The sequence below is a fragment of a genome, unplaced genomic scaffold (assembly GCF_019419815.1).
Source record: "Pyrus x bretschneideri cultivar Hongxiangsu unplaced genomic scaffold, Pyrus_bretschneideri_v1 Contig1, whole genome shotgun sequence".
Classification (NCBI taxonomy): domain Eukaryota; kingdom Viridiplantae; phylum Streptophyta; class Magnoliopsida; order Rosales; family Rosaceae; genus Pyrus; species Pyrus x bretschneideri.
This window is the reverse complement of record NW_025999390.1, coordinates 11,798,085-11,815,968: the sequence shown is the minus strand read 5'-3', so window position 1 is coordinate 11,815,968 and position 17,884 is coordinate 11,798,085. Positions and strand designations below refer to the sequence as shown.

The following is a 17,884-nucleotide window of genomic DNA, read 5'->3' as shown; positions in this document are numbered from 1 at the left end:
TACAGATCAAATAATGGTGGACTAATAGGAGACTTTTGAGAAGATATTTGTGTACATGTATGAAATGGATATGTATCTTCATCAAAGATTACGTGTCTAGATATATAAATCCTGCTAGTGTTTGGGTTGAGATATCTATAACCTTTGTGTTGTAGACTATAGCCAAACAACCAGTAGGGTTCTTACAATTTCAACAAGATGTTTGTGCTCTCTCTCAACACAGTTCATTTTGTTCAAGAGTATGTGGGCAACTCAACTGATGAAGAATACCATGAGTACTGAGAAATGATTTAAAAGCATTGGAAGTGAATTCATCCCCTGAATCTAAACGCAATGTCTTGATTTCATTTCCAAGAAAATTTTCTACATAAGACTTGAAACAACAAAGGTAGTAAACGCTTCAGACTTAGCCTTTAAAGGGAAAAACCAGCTATACTTGTTGTAACCATCAACAATTAACAGATAATACTTGAAGCCACTAGGTGAAATGATAGAGGCAGGACCCCACAAATCACAGTGAAGCAACTCTAAACAGTGAGTTAATATAGAACTAGTAATACTAAAGGGAATTTTGTCATTCTTAGCAAGAGCACAATCAAAACAAAAGAAATCAACAATAGACTTTCCTTGTAATGCTACATTATGATTCCTTTCCTTGTAATGCTACATTATTGATAGACAATATCCTTCTAAAGATTGATGAAGAGGGATGTCTCAATCTTTTGTGCCAAACTTTCACATAAGCTTTGACATTTATTAAAGCTACATGAAATGTAGGTTGTCGACTAGATGCTTGAATGTGATAAAAGCAAATATGATCCTTGACAGTGGATCCATCATGATCAAGAGTTAATGCATAATTATTTTCTTTTAGAAATTGATAAGCAGACAACAAGTTGATAACCAATTCCATTCTCTGGCATCGCAAGAGCAGTTCTCCGAAATGTATCCTTACAAGGTTAGACACACAAAATTCAAAAATCCGCAATGTAATTGCATGCATGTTTACATGTCCTTAGCATCAGCATGTTAGGATGGCTTTCGTCACCCTCGGGTGTCGGCCAACACATGTCCATCTTGGTGTCCGATTGACACCGGGATCGGGGCGTGTCATCGCAACTGTCTTCAGTCTTTGCAGGCACCTCAATAAATTCTGAAGGACAAGAACAAATGTAGCAAAGAAGATGCATGCAAGTCGGTTGACAAAAGGGAAGGAAAAAAAAAAAGATGGAGAAGAAGAAGAAAAAACACGAGGCAAATTTTAAGCCGATTATTTCGTTTTCATTAAAGAGCGACACAGAGAAGAAGAACAGCTGCATTTGGATATAGCTGCTTTAGTTGCCTAGTTTGTAACATTAGCTTTTGATAATTTTGGGAAAGAGTTAAAAAAAAAACACACTTAGGCAGTACCAAAAAAGAAAAATGTACAATTAAGAACAATCGCCGCTCCTCAAACTTTGTAGCAGATCCAGGTATCCAAAGGACTCGGGCCTAATGTACCTGCACTGATAAAAAAAACAGTGATCAGATTCGTATGAGGGCATCACATAGTAGTTAAAATACCCAGCCGTGCATGAATGGTTTGAGATACCACCATAGTGGCATCCACCAGGTGTGAGTTTCTCACGTAATGGATCACTTATTGTAAGAATGTCAGCAGTGAAAGTGAAATACCCGTGTCGAAAAAGGAAGTCAATGATGACAAGAGAGCAATTTGGCTTGAAAAATTGCGTCCTCCGTATGATGTTTGCAACATGCGTCACTGGAATCAGCTTGAAGCTCTCCACCTCTCCATCTGTCAAATCTCAAATGTTTAGTAAGCAGCATTGTTCAAGTTGTCTCAGTCAGTGGGGAAATTGCGGATGGTTTTGAATGAAGGCAGGCGAAAATTCATCATCCGAAATCAAACGATGAGAAAAAGGGCAAACCTCAAGGCATAGTTTACAACTACGATTTGTAAAAGCTAAGCTCTAAAGGTCTCACCTTGATTCTTTGGCATGAAACTCTCAGGAAGCTTTAAATCATAGCAAAACAAAACATCCCTTTTGTATCTATACCCATCAATGTCCATATAAGAAACAGCTCCAACTGGTACAGCTCTGCATGCATGAGATCATGTTCAAAGCAACATCACCATCAGTGTACGAGACAGAGAGTGAGCGAGAGAGAGAACTTACACACTAGAAATGGGTCTGGGTATTCCGGCTTCCTCTTCACATTCCTTTACAACATTTTCCCCGCATGCAACCCCGTGAGGCTGCAATTATCAAAAATGGGTGCAAACTAGATATTAGGTTTAGTGATGAAAGGATTATGCAAGCCTTATCATTTCTGTAAAGGAACCACTTTGCTTCAGATTACAACCATAAAATCAGGCAAGTTCTCAGGTTAAGTTTAACTTTTCAATCTTGTAGTTTCAGCAACAACATTTCACATCAACGTGCACCAGAGTGATCTAATTTCAAGAACATGTCATGTAATGAAAGTTATTCTAGTTGCCAAAAGCAACCTCCCTTTCACAGCCTAAATAGTGAAAGAACAGAAACTAAATTCCTCATATCAAGATGAAATCTCGTTACAAACCAGTCCCCCAGCAACGAGCTGATCAAGCATCCCTGGATAAGTGGATTTCTGTTGGCTCCTCTTCCCTATCCATAGAAACTTCTGGCCATCCTTTTCAACATAGCCATTCATTTGCACTCCATAAGCCTATTCCAAAAGTATAGATAAATAAGTTCAAAATAAAATGAAAATAGCACGTAAACCAAATGAAACAACAATAAAACAGTCAGCTGGCTTCTATGTGACAATTTAAAATCGACCAGATTACTTAATCCTTCAACACCAACACCAAAACTTTAACCCTTCAAAAGCTTTTATATTCCTCTCCTTGAACCACAAATACGATACCACACAACTGGTCACCTTCCAAACCTCATCAAAATCTTTTTACAGAATATCCATGCCAATCTATTAACAAACCATAGGCGCAGCTAGGTGCATAGCACCAATAAATCCAATGAACGAGTTCCATTCATATACAGATCAGTATGGCCAAAATGGCTTGCTAGCCATTCATAAAAAATAGATCATAATTTAGAACCTAGACCAAGGTAAAAAGGCTACGCAAAGAGCAAAAGCAAACCTTTATTCCAAAATAAGGCGCAGCAGCACGTTCTAGAGAGAAACATATGGGTGCCCCAAAGGATGATGCCACCGGGTATAGCTGATCATCCAGATAAAAACGATTCCAAAGTTAAACTCAAGTGTAAAAACGTATAGTCGTTGGAGTGTTTTTTCTAATTTACTAAAATTATAAGCACATTTCAGTCAGTACAACCAAAATCATTACCTCATTTCTTATACCTGGAATCAGTTCTTCTTCCCCTAAGCTTTTGATTACATCTCCCACCGCTCGCGTCCTATCCTCCACCGTGCGCAGTGAAGAATGCAAGGTCATTGAGCCGCCGCCATCATCAGAATTTGAATTTTCTGGCGGGAAAACAAATACGTCCTTGAAACTATGTAACTTCTCAGCAAAACTGCATAATTTCGGAAAATTATTCAGTAACGCATCTGATCGAATTGGGTATTTGAATTCACAGAATTTAAGCTTACCCACTGTGAATGTAACCAACAATTTGATCCTCAATCACAAACGGCACGAACTCCGATTGAGATTCCTGAAAGATATTTCAATAAAAAAATTATCTTTTTTTTTTTGTGGGGGGAGCTTGGAGATGAAAACGACCAATCGGGTTTGTTTGGCAGCTAAGAAAATGCAATGGGCAACTTACCAGTCTGCGATTGCAGATTTTGATCTTGTCAGAGTAGCCTTTGAGATCTGAAGGGTCATCCTGAAGGGCATCCGGTTTGGAGATTCGGACGACGTCGTCCCAAGTGAAGACATCGGAGGCTGCAGAGACCGATACGCTGCGAGAAGTGAGGATTTCGTGAATAGCTTTGGGGGCGGATCGAAGTGGACGCGACGTCGTGAGGGAGTTGGGGAAGGCGCGAAAAGCTTTGGCAGTGAAACGTGAGACCAAAGAGTCGACGAGAAGACTGCCGCCGCTGATGCAGGCCATGAAAGCGGGTACGACTCCTTGATTTTACAGTATTACTAACGGACTTAACGACGTTATCCTACCACCACCGTGGCCAGTGGCTGTGGATGAATTCCAGCCGTACATTATGGGTTCAATTTTTGCTGGCATGGAAGATTGAAATCTATAGTCTTTTGGGCCTCCAGGAGAATGGACTGATTGGCGAAGCTACCAACTCTTTTCTTTCGGCTTTTTAATCAAAATGTTATTTGAGATTTGCGTAACACATAACTTTGGTTCTTAAGATTGAAAATTAATAAAAATGATCCATGAGATTATTCATCATTAATTATTTTGATCTTTCCATTAAAAACTTGGTTAAGTGGGCCCGAAGCTCATACCGGAAACTGAGATTTTTGGCCAGAAGTTTGGGCGATTTTTAAAACTTTGTAACTTAATCGTTTCTTAATCAAATTCGACCCATAATATATAAAAATGAAGATAGGAAAGTGTTGAACAAGATTATACCTATTTGGAAGCCTAATGGTTGCTGAAGATGGCCCAAAAATAGCCTGACTGGTCCGCGGGAAAACTTGCTGGAAACTGGATAAATTTTAAATGTTCATAACTTCTTCAATACTCAATGAAATTGAGTGATTCAAAAACAAAAGTCATACTTCTCGAGGGAAGAAGAGAATTGTACCTTTTTTGACGGCTAACTTGTCGTGGTTTGGCCAAAAAATAACCTGAAAAGTGACTAGTCCACGGGAAAACTGGAAAACTCGCCAAAAACTGGGTAAATTTTAAACATTCATAACTTCTTCAATACTCAACGAAATCAAGTGATTCAAAAACAAAAATCATACTTCTCGACAAGACAAAGAGAATGGTACCTTTTTCGATAGCTAACTTGCCATGGTTTGCAAGAAAAATAGCCTGAAAAGTGACTGGTCCGTTGGAAAACTAGAAAACTCACTCAAAACTGGGTAAACTTTAAATGTTCATAACTTCTTCAATACTCAACGAAATCGAGTGATTCATAAACAAATATCATATTGCTCGACGATACGAAGAGAATGATACCTTTTTTGACCGCTAACTCGCTGTGGTTTGACCGAAAAATAGCTTGAAAAGTGACTGGTCCAAGGAAAAACTGGAAAACTCGTCGGAAACTGGGTAAACTTTAAATGTTCATAACTTCTTCAATACCTAACGAAATCGAGTGATTCACAAACAAATATCATATTTCTCGACGATACGAAGAGAAGAGTACCTTTATCGAGGGCTAACTCGATGTGGTTTGGCTGGAAAACAGTTCGAAATTGGCTATCTTGGTCTCATCGAGTTAACCACTTTCGAGCCATTTTCTGGCCAAATCACGGCGAGTTAGCCATTGAAAAATGTACCATTATCTTCATCTTGTTGAGAAGTATGATTTTCGTTTTTGAATCACTTGATTTCATTGAGTATTGAAGAAGGTATGAACGTTTAAAGTTTACCCAGTTTTCGACAAGTTTTTCAGTTTTCCCACGGACTAGTCACCTTTCAGGCCATCTCCGCCAACCATTGGGCTTCCAAATAGGTATAATCTTATTCAACACTTTCCTATCTTCATTTTGATATATTATGGGTCGAATTTGATTAAGAAACGATTGAGTTACGAAGCTTTGAAAATTGCCCAAACTTCTGGCAAAAAATCTCAGTTTCCGATATAAGCTCCAGGACCACTTAATAGAGTTTTTAACAGAATGACCAAAATAATTGATGTTGGACAATCTCAGGGACCATTTCTATTGATTTTCAATCTCATGAACCAAAGTGATGTGTTATGCAAATCTCAGGACAATTTTGACTAAAAAACCTATCCTTTTTTAAGTAAAAAACCGATGTTGTCCAATGAAAAACAACAGGACCTTAACTTAAATGAAATCTCTCTTTCAAAAGTAAAGGTAAAACTATCTTTTACATCCAATTAAGACAATTTGGTCAATTAATCTTTACAAAAGGTAAGACTAGTCTTTACATCCAATTACGACATTTTGGTCAGTCAATGTTTAGCTAGCGAACGCGCTACATCAGATATTTGAGGTCTTGAATTAGTGAATATTTGATAGAAACGTCACGTGGTTGGACTTCAATAAAAAAAAAATTAAAAAAAAAAAAAATTGGTTGGTAAGTCCGTCACACCAGTCCATCTTTGCGGAGGCCGGTAAGACTCACATAGACATTATTGTTAGCTCATTGTGAAGCTAACCCTATTGTGAGGCTACATAAACCTCTCCCCTTTAGTGTAGATAATATCGTTTGTCAAAAAAAAAAAAAAAAGGACATTCAGAAATGAGAAGCATAATTCATATTCGAACAAGTCTATGCATATAATCACTATCACAATTTTAGTTCATAACTGGCCACGAACAACGCAGTACAAAAGCACTAAAAGCGTCCAAGTGAAAGTGTTTTGTTCTCAAGTAGTTTCATTAAACATAGTTTCCACAACGGTAAATATATTTCAACAGTTCCGTTTTCACATGCCAATCCATCACACACTCAACTCCTCAACGTTCAATTCCTCAACGTTCGGGCTCAATGGCTCGAATAGAGCTTCAACTTCGCTTTGATTAACCTCTTCTAACTTTGACGGGTTCCACTTTGGATTCTTCATTGGTAACAAACAAAAGCAAAAGATAAGGATTTGTTCTGATATAACAGAAAATAAGATGATTATTTCACCAAAATGGTGTTAGAGAGAGTAACCGTTTATCTTGCAGCACTCCGTCTATTAAGAGTGCTTTTCAAAGGGGAACTGCATAATTCGGATTATTAAAGTAAACTAACATCTATACTTTAAAGCATAATACTAACTTCAAGCTGCATTCTACTGCCTTTTTATAGTAATGAATCTTTGAGCATAATGAACAAACCTGATCCTTGTCCACCAAAACTGCCCGCACACCTTCAGCAAAATCACTCCGCAAAGACGATCTTATAGCAACACGATATTCAGTTTTCATCACACCTGTTAACTGGTATTGGCCAAGTTCGGCACATGTTACTTTCAGATTTGTGAGCTTCTAGGACACAACACCTATCAAAAGGATGGAACCACCACATGATGAAAGAAACGAAAAGGTAGAAACTGCAGACTCACTGTGGATAACTGATTCTCATTTTTCCCAAGCGCAGATGCAACCTTGGAGAAATAATTTTGTGTCAAGTATAGTGAAAAAGGAGCACCCTTTCCAAGACCTTGAAGAGCTTCATTAGCCCACTCCACCACTGCAATCAAAACAATGAATCGGCAAGAACAACAAAATAATAATACAAAGAGGAAACCCACAATTTGAGAGAAAAATACTCGCAAGCGACATACAAACTTTCAATAGAAGAGTATGAGAGATTTCATTTCATTATCAATAAACAAATGGCATTGACAAAGTTACCAGTAGCATCTGAACTCTGCTGCTGCTTTTTAAGTTCATCAATTGTCTCGACAACTGACTTATTTGCACCAAATGCTGAAGTTATTGGAGGCAGCAGCGACTTAAGTTGGGGTTCAGAATCTGGGTTGCTGCTGAATTTCGCCATATTTGTTTCGATGTCCTGATGTGGATCCTGGGAACTGCATCAACAATGGCATTGCTTTTATCTCAACAAAGGTATTGGACAATGGGATGATGCCAACTAAATTAATCCCCACTAGTGCATCAGATATATGAAGGAAAGGAAAAAAGAACGAAGGCAGAACGAAGAGAAACATACAAGTTGGTTGACAAAAGGGCCTCCTTTAGAGAACCTAAGTTTTGAGATGGGATAAAATGTGTCCCAAGTCCCACATATAGTGCATCCGATGGTGTTGAAATCCTTTTACCAGTCAGTCCAAGATAAGCACCTAGAAAGACATAACACAGTTAAAACAAACTACAGGACTAAGAATTGATGCATGAAGCTAACAGAGAAATTGTATAGGCCATTCTCTTTATATACTTATAATCTAAACGGTTTCTCCTTAGTAATGAAATACTTTAGTAAAAATATCTAGATTTATATACTTTCTGATTGTAGTGCCTACTATAGTATGTCAATGCTTGAAAAACAGCTTGCTCCAGTCATATGAAAGAAGTTGCGCCTGAGTATGGAAAAAGCATACCTACAGATCCTCCTCCTGGACTCTTTGCCGCAATATGTGAAAACCCAACATCTGGAAACAAACCAATTCCATTCTCTGGCATAGCAAGAACAGTTCTCTGAAATGTATCCGTACAAAGTTAGACACAAAATTCAAAAATCCAAAATGTAGTCTGACAAGGCAATAATACCTCTGTAATGATCCGGTAGCGACCATGACCTGATAGGCCAATACCAAAGCCCATTGTTATGCCATCCATGAAGCTTATATAGGGCTTCTTGTACTCAGATATTTTACATATTAGAGAATACTCAGCAGTGAATACCTGAAAAACGTGCAACCCAAATGGTAGCTCAGAAAAGAAATGAATCCTATCCAACCAATACTAATTATATCAACCAAGTTCAAGCAAAATCAAAACTAAACAAATGATCATATGTTGTAACTTGTAGGTTGCCCAAGAATGTCAAACACGAAATTAGAAAAGAAAAAAATGACGGTATATATTGAACATTAACTAACAAATAAATACATGCTGAAAGCACAATCTTCGCTGCAATTTATGACATTTATACAAGATTTTCCCTTTGAAATTTTAGACCTATCAACAAACACATCAGTACGATTCTAATGCATGAATTTTGTGAAAACAGGCTTGGTTTGTTTCTATTAAGGCTTAATCATCAATGATTTTGCAAGGGTAAACCGTATTGCTAGTTGTAAATTCTATTCACTATGAAAATTACCAAAATTACATCTAATATGGTAGTGAAGGAAGTTGCATTATATTATCTGGATTTTAGCAAACTGTATAAGGTTATAAGTCTGTTATTATATATACTTAAAACGACACAATTAGACCTCAATCATATCCGGTAGTTGGTTTTTGGCCGTGATCTGCTTCACATCACCGCCTGCAGGTAAACTAAAGTCTGGGTTATCAATTGTCAATGAATCAATGTGCCAACTTAACGGACAACGTCTATCTCTATATGGGAAAAATGCAGCACAAAAAGCAACAATGAGGTGAAACAATAAACATCATGACATGAAACAGCACGCACATCAAAGACCAACAATCTATCACATAAGCACCTAAACAAGAAACAATTCCAGTTCAAAACAAAGCATAATGTAGAAACCTTCGGCACAAGAGGTGTGTTTTTGTCCTTTTGAATTTCGGCAACAACCCCTTTAATATCCATTCCTGCATTAACCATGATAGTTCACTCTCAAAACCTTACCTATGAGACCCAAAAAACAAAGATAACCACCGAAAGAGCTAAACATACATCAATAGGAAAGCTTATTTAGCTACATGCTAAAATGGAAGTGTAAAATTGCCAAGAAAGAAAGTATTCAAATACGGATTCTCCGTGTTTACCAGCACAAAAGGCACGACCCGAGCTGCTATCGACGAGAACACACTTCACACTCGGGTCCGATTCCCATTCATCCAGATAGCTTTTGTATTTCACATCCATATCTGCGTTTCCAAACAATTCCCACTCAAACAGAAACACAAATTTCTTCAAAAAAAGCTAACTTCTTCAAAATTTTAATCCAAAATTTCGTCATCATATCACAAATGCAATAACACAGAACTGTAATCAATACGATGCAATACAGTTCAAGCTTAAAATTTCAGCTCCAAATGCAAAAGCAATTACAGATATATATATATAAATATATATATATATATATATGTCTGCGTGTGTGTACCTAGGTTCATGGCGTTGAGAGCTCGGGGGCGATCGAGGGTGATGACTGCGACGCCGTTCGGGTGGACACTGCCCTTGACGAACTCGTCGGCGGAGGCCATGATCGCGAAGGTTCGGAGAAGGAGAGGGGATTTGGAGGGTTTGCACAGAGAGAGCTTGGAATTTGGATTGAGGAAGAAGAAGAAAGCGGAAGACGATTTGCTCAGAATTTGGGTCGCTCCTCCGAATAAGATTCGCATTACTTCTGTTCGAGAGTGACTCTGTCAATGTCTAGAGAGAGAGAGAGAGAGAGAGAGAGAGAGAGAGAGATTTTTGGTGTTTCTGGACCAGATTGCCCTTGATGTTTCGGTTAAATTACCGGGAAGAAGAACTGTCGTGGTGGCGAAGTGAAAGTTGCGATAGTGCACGGTGGCGGGTAGCGACTGGCGAATGGGTTGTGCTCTGTGGCGGGAGGGTGTTAACGGTATTTCAGTTTTTTGTGACCACAACGCGAGGCACTTTATTGGGCCAGCTAAATCTAAAAGTGAAGCCCAATTTAAGAAATGACTGGTAGCCCAAAACGTGAATCCGTTGGTTCATCCGAGAAATGACAGAACTTTCCTAAATCTTGGTTGTGTAGGGGCCTTTATGCCATTGGATGTTCATGTTCTTTAGGGGTTGCCTGCTCATTTACCAAAAAGAAAAAGAAACAAAAATGTCCCTTTTGGTCATAAACAAATTAACAAAAAGCACGGAAAATTTCAGTTTGACACGTATATAAAAATAATTCATAACACAAACTAAAATTTTCGTCACACGTGTACATCAAACCGTGACTGGTAGGTAAGAGTAAAATCATTACTTGCAAAGGAACGAGCTAAACATTATCTATTAGCAAATAACTCTGATACTAAAAGTACACATTAACCATACATAATATTTTACATGCTAAACATTCTCCATTCTAGTCTTTTGATACAAACTATTGTGACGATTGACAACTTAAACATAGAATCTCGAATGTATAAGTAAATATTCTTAATTAATTCAGCTATTAACCCTTTGCAGTGGACACTTATCTTTCACCAGACAAATTATCCTAGCTACCTAGCTAATACTTACCTAGAGAAATTAACTAATTAACATAATCCGCATATATAATTTTTAGCCAATGATATAAGGATCTTGATCAAATTTAAGCCCCAAGACTTGTCCTAGCACATCAAGAAGCTCCAGGTGTGCAGTCAACTGCGGGAAATGCCCGTCTGTATTCATAATCTCGACATTAGGGTTTTCCTTCATCTTCTTCTGCATGTAGAACGCAACCGATTTTGGAGCAACAACGTCGCTGCTGGTGCTGATGATGGTGCATGGAGTCGAGACCTTGTCTATAATGTCTCTATGGTCGCTGTAAAAGACGGTTTTCGCCAAGGCGAGGGCAATTTCAGGCCTCATTCTGCGCAGGCACTTGACGAATTTTTCGACCGAGAGAGGGTCACTTGTGTCCACAGCAAGTGCGGCGAAGTTGGCAGCCCAGTTGTGATAGTTGGATTCTATGGCTGAGATGATCTGTGTGATATCTGACATCTCAAACCCACCTTCGTAGTCGTCTATATTTATATACCTACAAATGTATTGAATTAATATGATTTCTTTGTTCATATATATGTGGACCCAAAAATATATTTATGTTTTATATAGAGACAAGACAGAGTAAAGGCACTCTCATATATATATATATATATTACTGATATTAATTAATTTGTGACCACAAATATAAACATATATGCATGTATGTATGTATGTGTGTATGTACAACGTTTCTCTTTATGGACCTTTACGTCCGGTCTTTCGTGTGGATGCCTACAGCGGTGGTTAGATTGTTCTTTTCGGTCGATTGGCAATATAATTTCTGCCATTTTCAGTTGATCAACGCAAGAGTTTTGCTCAAAATTAGGATGTTCATATTTTGGGCACATCCGCACAAAATTCGAGCATTAACGCAACATAATTTTATATAAATAACTGGATGTTTGAAGTGTCTAACACAAAGTTGGACAAGGACTGAAACAAAATGATGGAGAAAATTTCACTAAGAAAATTATAAATGAATTAATTGATGCAAAAAAAATAAAAAAAAAAAACCTCTGTATATGCTTGAATATTCAGTAAAAAATCAGAGAAATGGAGAGAGAAAGTTGTATATGAGTGAGAGTACCTAGGAGAAGCTCCAATGAGGATGAGGGACTTCAAGAGGTCAGGTCTTTTAACTGAAGCAATACATCCAATCATACCAGACATGGAATGACCAACAAAGACAGTAGATTTTAGGTTGAACTCGTCTAAGAGAGCAATTAGGTCAAGGGCAAATGCGTCATATGAGGAATATTTCCCAGCTGGATCAAACAGTTTCAGGTCATCACCTTCCTTATTATTCACAGCGCCGGAGAAAGGCCAGTCGAAAACAAGAACACGGTAAAGCTGAGCCAAGTAGGGCACGATTTTGTCCCACACAGACTGGTCTCCTCCGTAACCATGTGCTAGAACCACCGCTTCACCGCCCGAGCCCACGATTCTTGCGTTCATGGCGGTCGAAAGGTTTTTTTCTAGCACCATTTTTGTGGTTTTTTTATGAAGTATTAACCGAGAGAGAGAGAGAGAGAGAGAGAGAGAGAGGGAGGGAGGGAGAGAGAGATGGAAGGGGGATGGCTAGAACAAACTGTGTTTTGCTCTAGTCTCCATTTTATAGGAACAAGAATGGAATTTTGGGCAAATGGAGATAAATAGGAATAATTTGTTTTCTAAATAATTGATATTATCTACACTAAGGGAAGGAAATAGTATTAACCTCACAATTGGCTAGCAATAATGTGGTTCAAATTCGCATTTGACGAGAATCGAACCTAAGACCTCCCACTTACAAGTGAAAAGAAATATCACTAGACCATAGTACTAACTGGCAAATAAGAATACTTAATTTAGTGTGTTTAATAATTCAGATGTGTATTGCTTGGTGAATAAATAGTAATTTTATTTTACCAAATATTGATTTTAAAACGTGTGAAGTTATTGCATATAGTTTTGTAGCCGGAAAGCACCTTGATGGTTGATGAGCGCAAATTATACTATTTTTTATCATCCCAAAAATTATATATTCTTGTAATGTTTTAGATTTACATGGTTTTGTGTTCTCAAACTAGATTGACAAGATGAACATAAATTACATTAGATGTCATTAGTTTTTGTTGAATTAAATGGGTCAGGTATAATTCTTTCTCAATATTTTGCTAAATAAATTGACCATATGTGCTTTTGGCATATTCAAGATCACATATTTTCGTTTTGGGTTTTCAGAATACGCATCTATTTTCATTTAAATGTTATGCAGATGACAAAGCAAAGCACATGACCGCTTCTACAACAAGGTTGCCCTTATCCTCTTAATTGTACCGACAAAAGAAAAAAGGCTTTGATTCTCTCTCCCCTTTTCTAGGAGTTAGCCGCACGAAATTAGAAGAAAGATGGAGAGTCACCTACTGAAATTAGCTACCAATTCGTGGGTCTTCGACAATGTCATAAATTTGGATAAATCAATGAAGGCGTTTAATCATACAAAGTGGCCAGCAAATAATTCAGGAGCCCTTCAGTTTTCTCTTTGTTATTTCAGTCAATAAATTGTCGTTAAGCCGTTGTAGGTTACGAAAAAGAAAATGGAAACATAAGAGGGAAAAGAAGAGGACAACTGATCATTATTCAGTAGACGAAGATTTCAACGACGAGAGCTGCAAATTTGTTGCGGCATCAAGAGAAATTCAGGATTTTTCCTAAACCCTAATATGGAACTTTATACATCACTATTGCATATATAAGAGAGATTATACTATGTAATCAGCGTACATACTTCGTATCAACAATTCTCATGTTATGTCATTTGTAAATATAAGACGATATATATTCGATTGTATGTTAGAATCTCTTGTAAATTAAAAAGGCTTGTTTCAAGAATTTTGTTCAACAACACTCATCAGGGCACTCATACAAAAGTGTGTGCGTGTGTGTGTACATCAAATATGCTTTATGAGATAATCAATCTCAACCACCCTAATACATAAGCTAGTAATGGTTTAATCACTTGGCAGGCTGGTTTGAACACAACAGGAACAAGATTTGAGGAATTTATGACGGCTGTTGGGGTCATTTAGTGCATGGCCTTGACTTTTGTCTCCTCTTACTTACTAATTGGGAGGGATCGAGTTGGGTCAATATTCCTACCAAATGAGATGGAAATTAACTTTACTAGAATCTAGTGGTAGTATGTATGGTACTGGGACGTGGTTTCAGACCCCAAAAGGACCCGTTTGTCCTTTTATGGTGATCGTGAAGTGACATAAGAGAGAGGGGCTGGAGTTGGAGATAAGTCCAAAGCCAACCTTTTTCTGCCATTAAAGCTGGCATACCCCACCACCACGTTCTTCCTATTCCTTATCACAAGTTTAAACCACATATGCAGACGATGGAGGTACGATTGCATACCGATCATCGAGACGATAACTGTTATATTCATCGTTGTTATGTTTTTATCTACTTATTTGACAACCGATATGATATTTATAAAGAAAAATTAATTAAAAATATCTGAAAATTTTGAGTTTTAATAATAAGAACAAAATAAAAGGTAAAGTGAATATTACCAGTATTGATTTTTTAGTGTAAAAATATGATTTTTCGTTAAAGTGAACAGTACCGTAGGATTTTATTTAAAGTTCCCTATTTATAATGGGATATTATAATAACTGTCTTCAGTTGGTTGGAGGAGGTCTTATCGTATATATGTTCAAATGCGAAGACAATGTATATTTGTTTTTTTCTTGTTAATCAATTTATTTGTGATGTCGTAATTTTATTGTCGATGAAAACTATTAAAATTCTATTTCCAAAAGACTCTATAAATGATTCAACGTAATAGCGAGTGAATGGTTGTTTTTTAAATGGCTTTTTTTTATTAGCATCCCACATAATGTTGAATGCACCTTACATTAAACTTTAATATTAAGTGACTTATGTAACCTAATATGCAATAACAATTTCGACCTTATGAGGTTTAAAGAAAATAAGAAATTTCTAAATACACCACAAGTTACTTTTAACGTATTATTTATCTTTTTCAACTATCAAAACCTCTCTCACTCTCCACTCCATTGTTGAATAAAATTCTAACTATTGAAACTACAAGCACGTTGATTGAGAAAAAAATTAACGTATGGAAGACGATATCAATATTTCGGAAACTTCACATGAGGTAAAATTTCATATTTGTTATTATTTTAATTATTCAACGACATCGGTAATTATTTAAGCCTGCTTTTGCTTTCCATACTACCTAATTTTATAGGAGGCCAACCCAGCAACGCCTTTCCCATTCTTATTCATCTTCTGGGGTTTACTTTTACTCTATTAGGTTTCTCACAGTTGCCATTTTTTAGCAGAAATACCCTTTTTTGTTAGCAAAAAGCTTAAGAGACAGAGAAAAGGAGATTGGTTGTGATGGCCCAATGAAATTCAAGCTCAACAGACTAGGTTGTAGACTTCTCTTTTTAGAGAATGTTACAGTTTTAATCCTAAGTCCATTTAATTTATAAAAATTGAAAATGAGTATTATAAGATTTAAAGAATGCGGGGTGTATCTGAAAAATATTAGGTGTATGAGAATGTGATGTGTAAGAGTATTATGAAAAAATATGTGAGGTGTATTAAGATAATTTTTAATTGAAAAAGCAAATGTGGTGTCACATCCCGGCCCGGGCCCCCACCACATCCCGGGCTCGACTCTACCGTAGTACGATATTGTCCGCTTTGGGCCCCAACCATGCCCTCACGGTTTTGTTTCTGGGAACTCAGACGAGAACTTCCCAGTAGGTCACCCATCCTGGGATTGCTCTCGCGTGAATTCGCTTAACTTCGGAGTTCCTACGGAACCCGAAGCCAGTGAGCTCCCAAAAGGCCTCGTGCTAGGTAGAGATGAGAATATACATTACAGAATCCTCACCCCTGGGCGATGTGGGATCTTACAATCCACCCCCCTTAGGGGCCCGACGTTCTCATCGTCACACTTCCAGCCAAGGATTGGTTATGATACCAAATTATCACATCCCGGTCTAGGCCCCCACCATATCCCGGGCTCGACTCCACCGTAGCACGATATTATCCGCTTTGGACCCCGACCACGCCCTCACAGTTTTATTTATGGAAACTCACATGAGAACTTCCCAGTGGGTCACCCATCTTGGGATGGCTCTCGCGTGAATTCGCTTAACTTCGGAGTTCATACGGAACCCGAAGCCAGTGAGCTCCCAAAAGGCCTCGTGCTAGGTAGAGATGAGAATATACATATAAGGCTTACAAGATCCTCACCCTAGGCGATGTGGGATCGTACATGTGAGGTGTATTAAATATGTAGGGTTTAATCAACAATACGTGGGATGTTAATAAAATAATAAGCCTTTTTAAATTTATAGTCATTGTTCATATGTTAAATATTAAAAAAGTAATAAAACGCAACGGTGGACTGTGAGCCAAGGAGAAAGGGAAGAGGGAATGTGATTTTAGAACAAAATCATCGAGTTGATGAGTTTTCGTTTCGTTTTTTTTTTTTTTTTGTTTTTTGTTTTTTTTTGAATTGATTGATAATAAAATATTCAGTTTGTTAAAATAGAAAGTGATATTGGAGATGAAAAGTTAAAGAGACCATTTAAAGTAATTATTTGACACTATTCACTCGCTAAACAAGCAAAAATTTAACAAAACTATCGGAGATGCTCCATCTCCATGAGACTCTTTAAATATCTTAGAATGCTAATTTAAAGAGCCTAACCCGTATAAACTTTAAATTAACAAAATAAATAGTGACTCTTTCAATATAGTGGGGAGGAGAGAGAAACTAACAAAAGTTTAAAATTAAAAAAATGTTAAAACTTATCTCTTAAAAATTGGGGTTTATGGGTAATGCTAGGAAACTAAATTTCTAAATTAAATTTTGTAAACCAATTGATATGGATGTCTATAATTGAGTTATTACTTAAGTGTTGCTTAAAGTACTTATTTTTTATTAGTGACACACTATTTGCTTTGCAAATTTGGTTTAAAGATTTGGTCTCCCTAACGTTACCCCGGATTTATTTTTGTCAAGGTTGATTAATAATAAAATAGTCAATAGTGGAGCCAAGAATTATTTGGTGGGTGGGTTAAGCTAAAATTATTACTAAGAGATCAAATGGTTAAATTTTTTTGTTACTTACATAAAGTTATACAATAAAAAGCCTGAAAGTAATAATTTAAAGTAAGAAATTTAACTATGAATAAAGCAAGTTTCAACTAGATTTAACAAAGAAAACATTTGAAGTTGCAATTTATAGTAGAAAGAAAATACATCATCAATCTTGTCATAACAACTTAACAAATAAAAGAAAAAGTACTTATTCAAGTTGCGCCCTTCGATCCTTAATGGAATCGAAATCCTTTGTTATTTCTTCTGAATCAATCTTTTCGGCAAGCTCTTTTTCAATGTACACAACCATTGAATCTGCTAGAAATTCACTCTCTATCTTGTTGTGAAGTCTTGTTTTAATAATACAAGTCTATATAATAAATTATATTTCTAAAAAATCTATTAGACTATCAGAAAAAATGTATTAAACTTGAAATTGAATTTTTAAAGTACGATTGTACGAACTCTTAAAATTAAAGCAATAAACAAATAAAATCATCAAGATATAAAAATAAAGTGGTAAAAAACTTACCAATTGATGAGAAAAATCAATAAACTTTCTCACTTGTATGCTTGATTTTTGTGAACTACAGACGAGACAAGACGAAGGCTTTCTGAACTGAAAAGTGAAATAGGATCATCGTTGTACCCCAAAAGTTGAAAAAAAAAATAAACTACTCCTAGGAAATCTAAAATAATAAAATATTAAATCTACTTTTTAAAACCAGATGACTACTTCTAGGAAACCTAA

The 17,884-nt window shown here is 36.8% G+C and overlaps 3 protein-coding genes across 6 annotated transcripts; all 3 read right to left on the bottom strand.

Annotated features, from left to right (window-relative positions):
* Positions 1-1,259: 1,259 nt before the first annotated feature.
* On the bottom strand, positions 1,260-4,256 carry LOC103943854 (nudix hydrolase 20, chloroplastic). Of its 2 annotated transcripts, none has more exons than XM_009354215.3 (9): positions 3,798-4,256; positions 3,619-3,683; positions 3,353-3,542; positions 3,146-3,226; positions 2,584-2,709; positions 2,178-2,257; positions 1,984-2,099; positions 1,675-1,795; positions 1,260-1,505 (listed from the first exon to the last, which is right to left on the bottom strand). In XM_009354215.3, exons 1-9 carry the CDS (start codon positions 4,083-4,085, stop codon positions 1,451-1,453), a joined length of 1,122 nt encoding a protein of 373 aa, XP_009352490.2. In that variant the 5' UTR covers positions 4,086-4,256; the 3' UTR covers positions 1,260-1,450. The 2 variants fall into 2 exon arrangements, with proteins under 2 accessions (XP_009352490.2, XP_009352489.2); XM_009354214.3 differs by having other exon boundaries at positions 1,260-1,500.
* Positions 4,257-6,397: 2,141 nt separating this feature from the next.
* On the bottom strand, positions 6,398-10,277 carry LOC103943856 (3-hydroxyisobutyryl-CoA hydrolase-like protein 3, mitochondrial). 3 transcript variants are annotated; one of them, XM_018646635.2, is made up of 11 exons: positions 9,892-10,277; positions 9,554-9,655; positions 9,332-9,376; positions 9,031-9,083; positions 8,360-8,494; positions 8,191-8,287; positions 7,803-7,932; positions 7,484-7,662; positions 7,192-7,319; positions 6,965-7,066; positions 6,398-6,699 (listed from the first exon to the last, which is right to left on the bottom strand). In XM_018646635.2, the coding sequence occupies exons 1-11, from the start codon at positions 10,127-10,129 to the stop codon at positions 6,583-6,585; spliced, it is 1,326 nt and encodes a 441-aa protein (XP_018502151.2). In that variant the 5' UTR covers positions 10,130-10,277; the 3' UTR covers positions 6,398-6,582. The 3 variants fall into 3 exon arrangements, with proteins under 3 accessions (XP_018502151.2, XP_009352492.2, XP_018502150.2); XM_009354217.3 differs by lacking the exon at positions 9,031-9,083 and having other exon boundaries at positions 9,312-9,376; XM_018646634.2 differs by lacking the exon at positions 9,332-9,376.
* A 454-nt stretch (positions 10,278-10,731) lies between these two features.
* Positions 10,732-12,602, bottom strand: LOC103943852 (strigolactone esterase D14-like). The gene is made up of 2 exons (XM_009354213.3): positions 12,088-12,602; positions 10,732-11,493 (listed from the first exon to the last, which is right to left on the bottom strand). Exons 1-2 carry the CDS (start codon positions 12,483-12,485, stop codon positions 11,034-11,036), a joined length of 858 nt encoding a protein of 285 aa, XP_009352488.2. The 5' UTR covers positions 12,486-12,602; the 3' UTR covers positions 10,732-11,033.
* Positions 12,603-17,884: the final 5,282 nt, after the last annotated feature.

What these genes read in the sequence shown, in the direction of transcription:
- LOC103943854 (XM_009354214.3), bottom strand. Translation starts at nt 4,085, where the DNA reads ATGGCCTGCATCAGCGGCGGCAGTCTTCTCGTCGACTCTTTGGTCTCA. An exon ending in CGCCTTATTTTGGAATAAAG is followed by an intron (nt 2,710 to 3,145) that starts GTTTGCTTTTGC and finishes CTTTTGGAATAG; the next exon opens with GCTTATGGAGTGCAAATGAA. An exon ending in GACTTCCTTTTTCGACACGG is followed by an intron (nt 1,501 to 1,674) that starts GTATTTCACTTT and finishes TTATCAGTGCAG; the next exon opens with GTACATTAGGCCCGAGTCCT.
- LOC103943856 (XM_018646635.2), bottom strand. Translation starts at nt 10,129, where the DNA reads ATGCGAATCTTATTCGGAGGAGCGACCCAAATTCTGAGCAAATCGTCT. An exon ending in TCCAGGAGGAGGATCTGTAG is followed by an intron (nt 7,933 to 8,190) that starts GTATGCTTTTTC and finishes ATGTCTTTCTAG; the next exon opens with GTGCTTATCTTGGACTGACT. An exon ending in GCCCTTTTGTCAACCAACTT is followed by an intron (nt 7,663 to 7,802) that starts GTATGTTTCTCT and finishes TTGTTGATGCAG; the next exon opens with TTCCCAGGATCCACATCAGG.
- LOC103943852 (XM_009354213.3), bottom strand. Translation starts at nt 12,485, where the DNA reads ATGGTGCTAGAAAAAAACCTTTCGACCGCCATGAACGCAAGAATCGTG. An exon ending in CTCATTGGAGCTTCTCCTAG is followed by an intron (nt 11,494 to 12,087) that starts GTACTCTCACTC and finishes ATACATTTGTAG; the next exon opens with GTATATAAATATAGACGACT.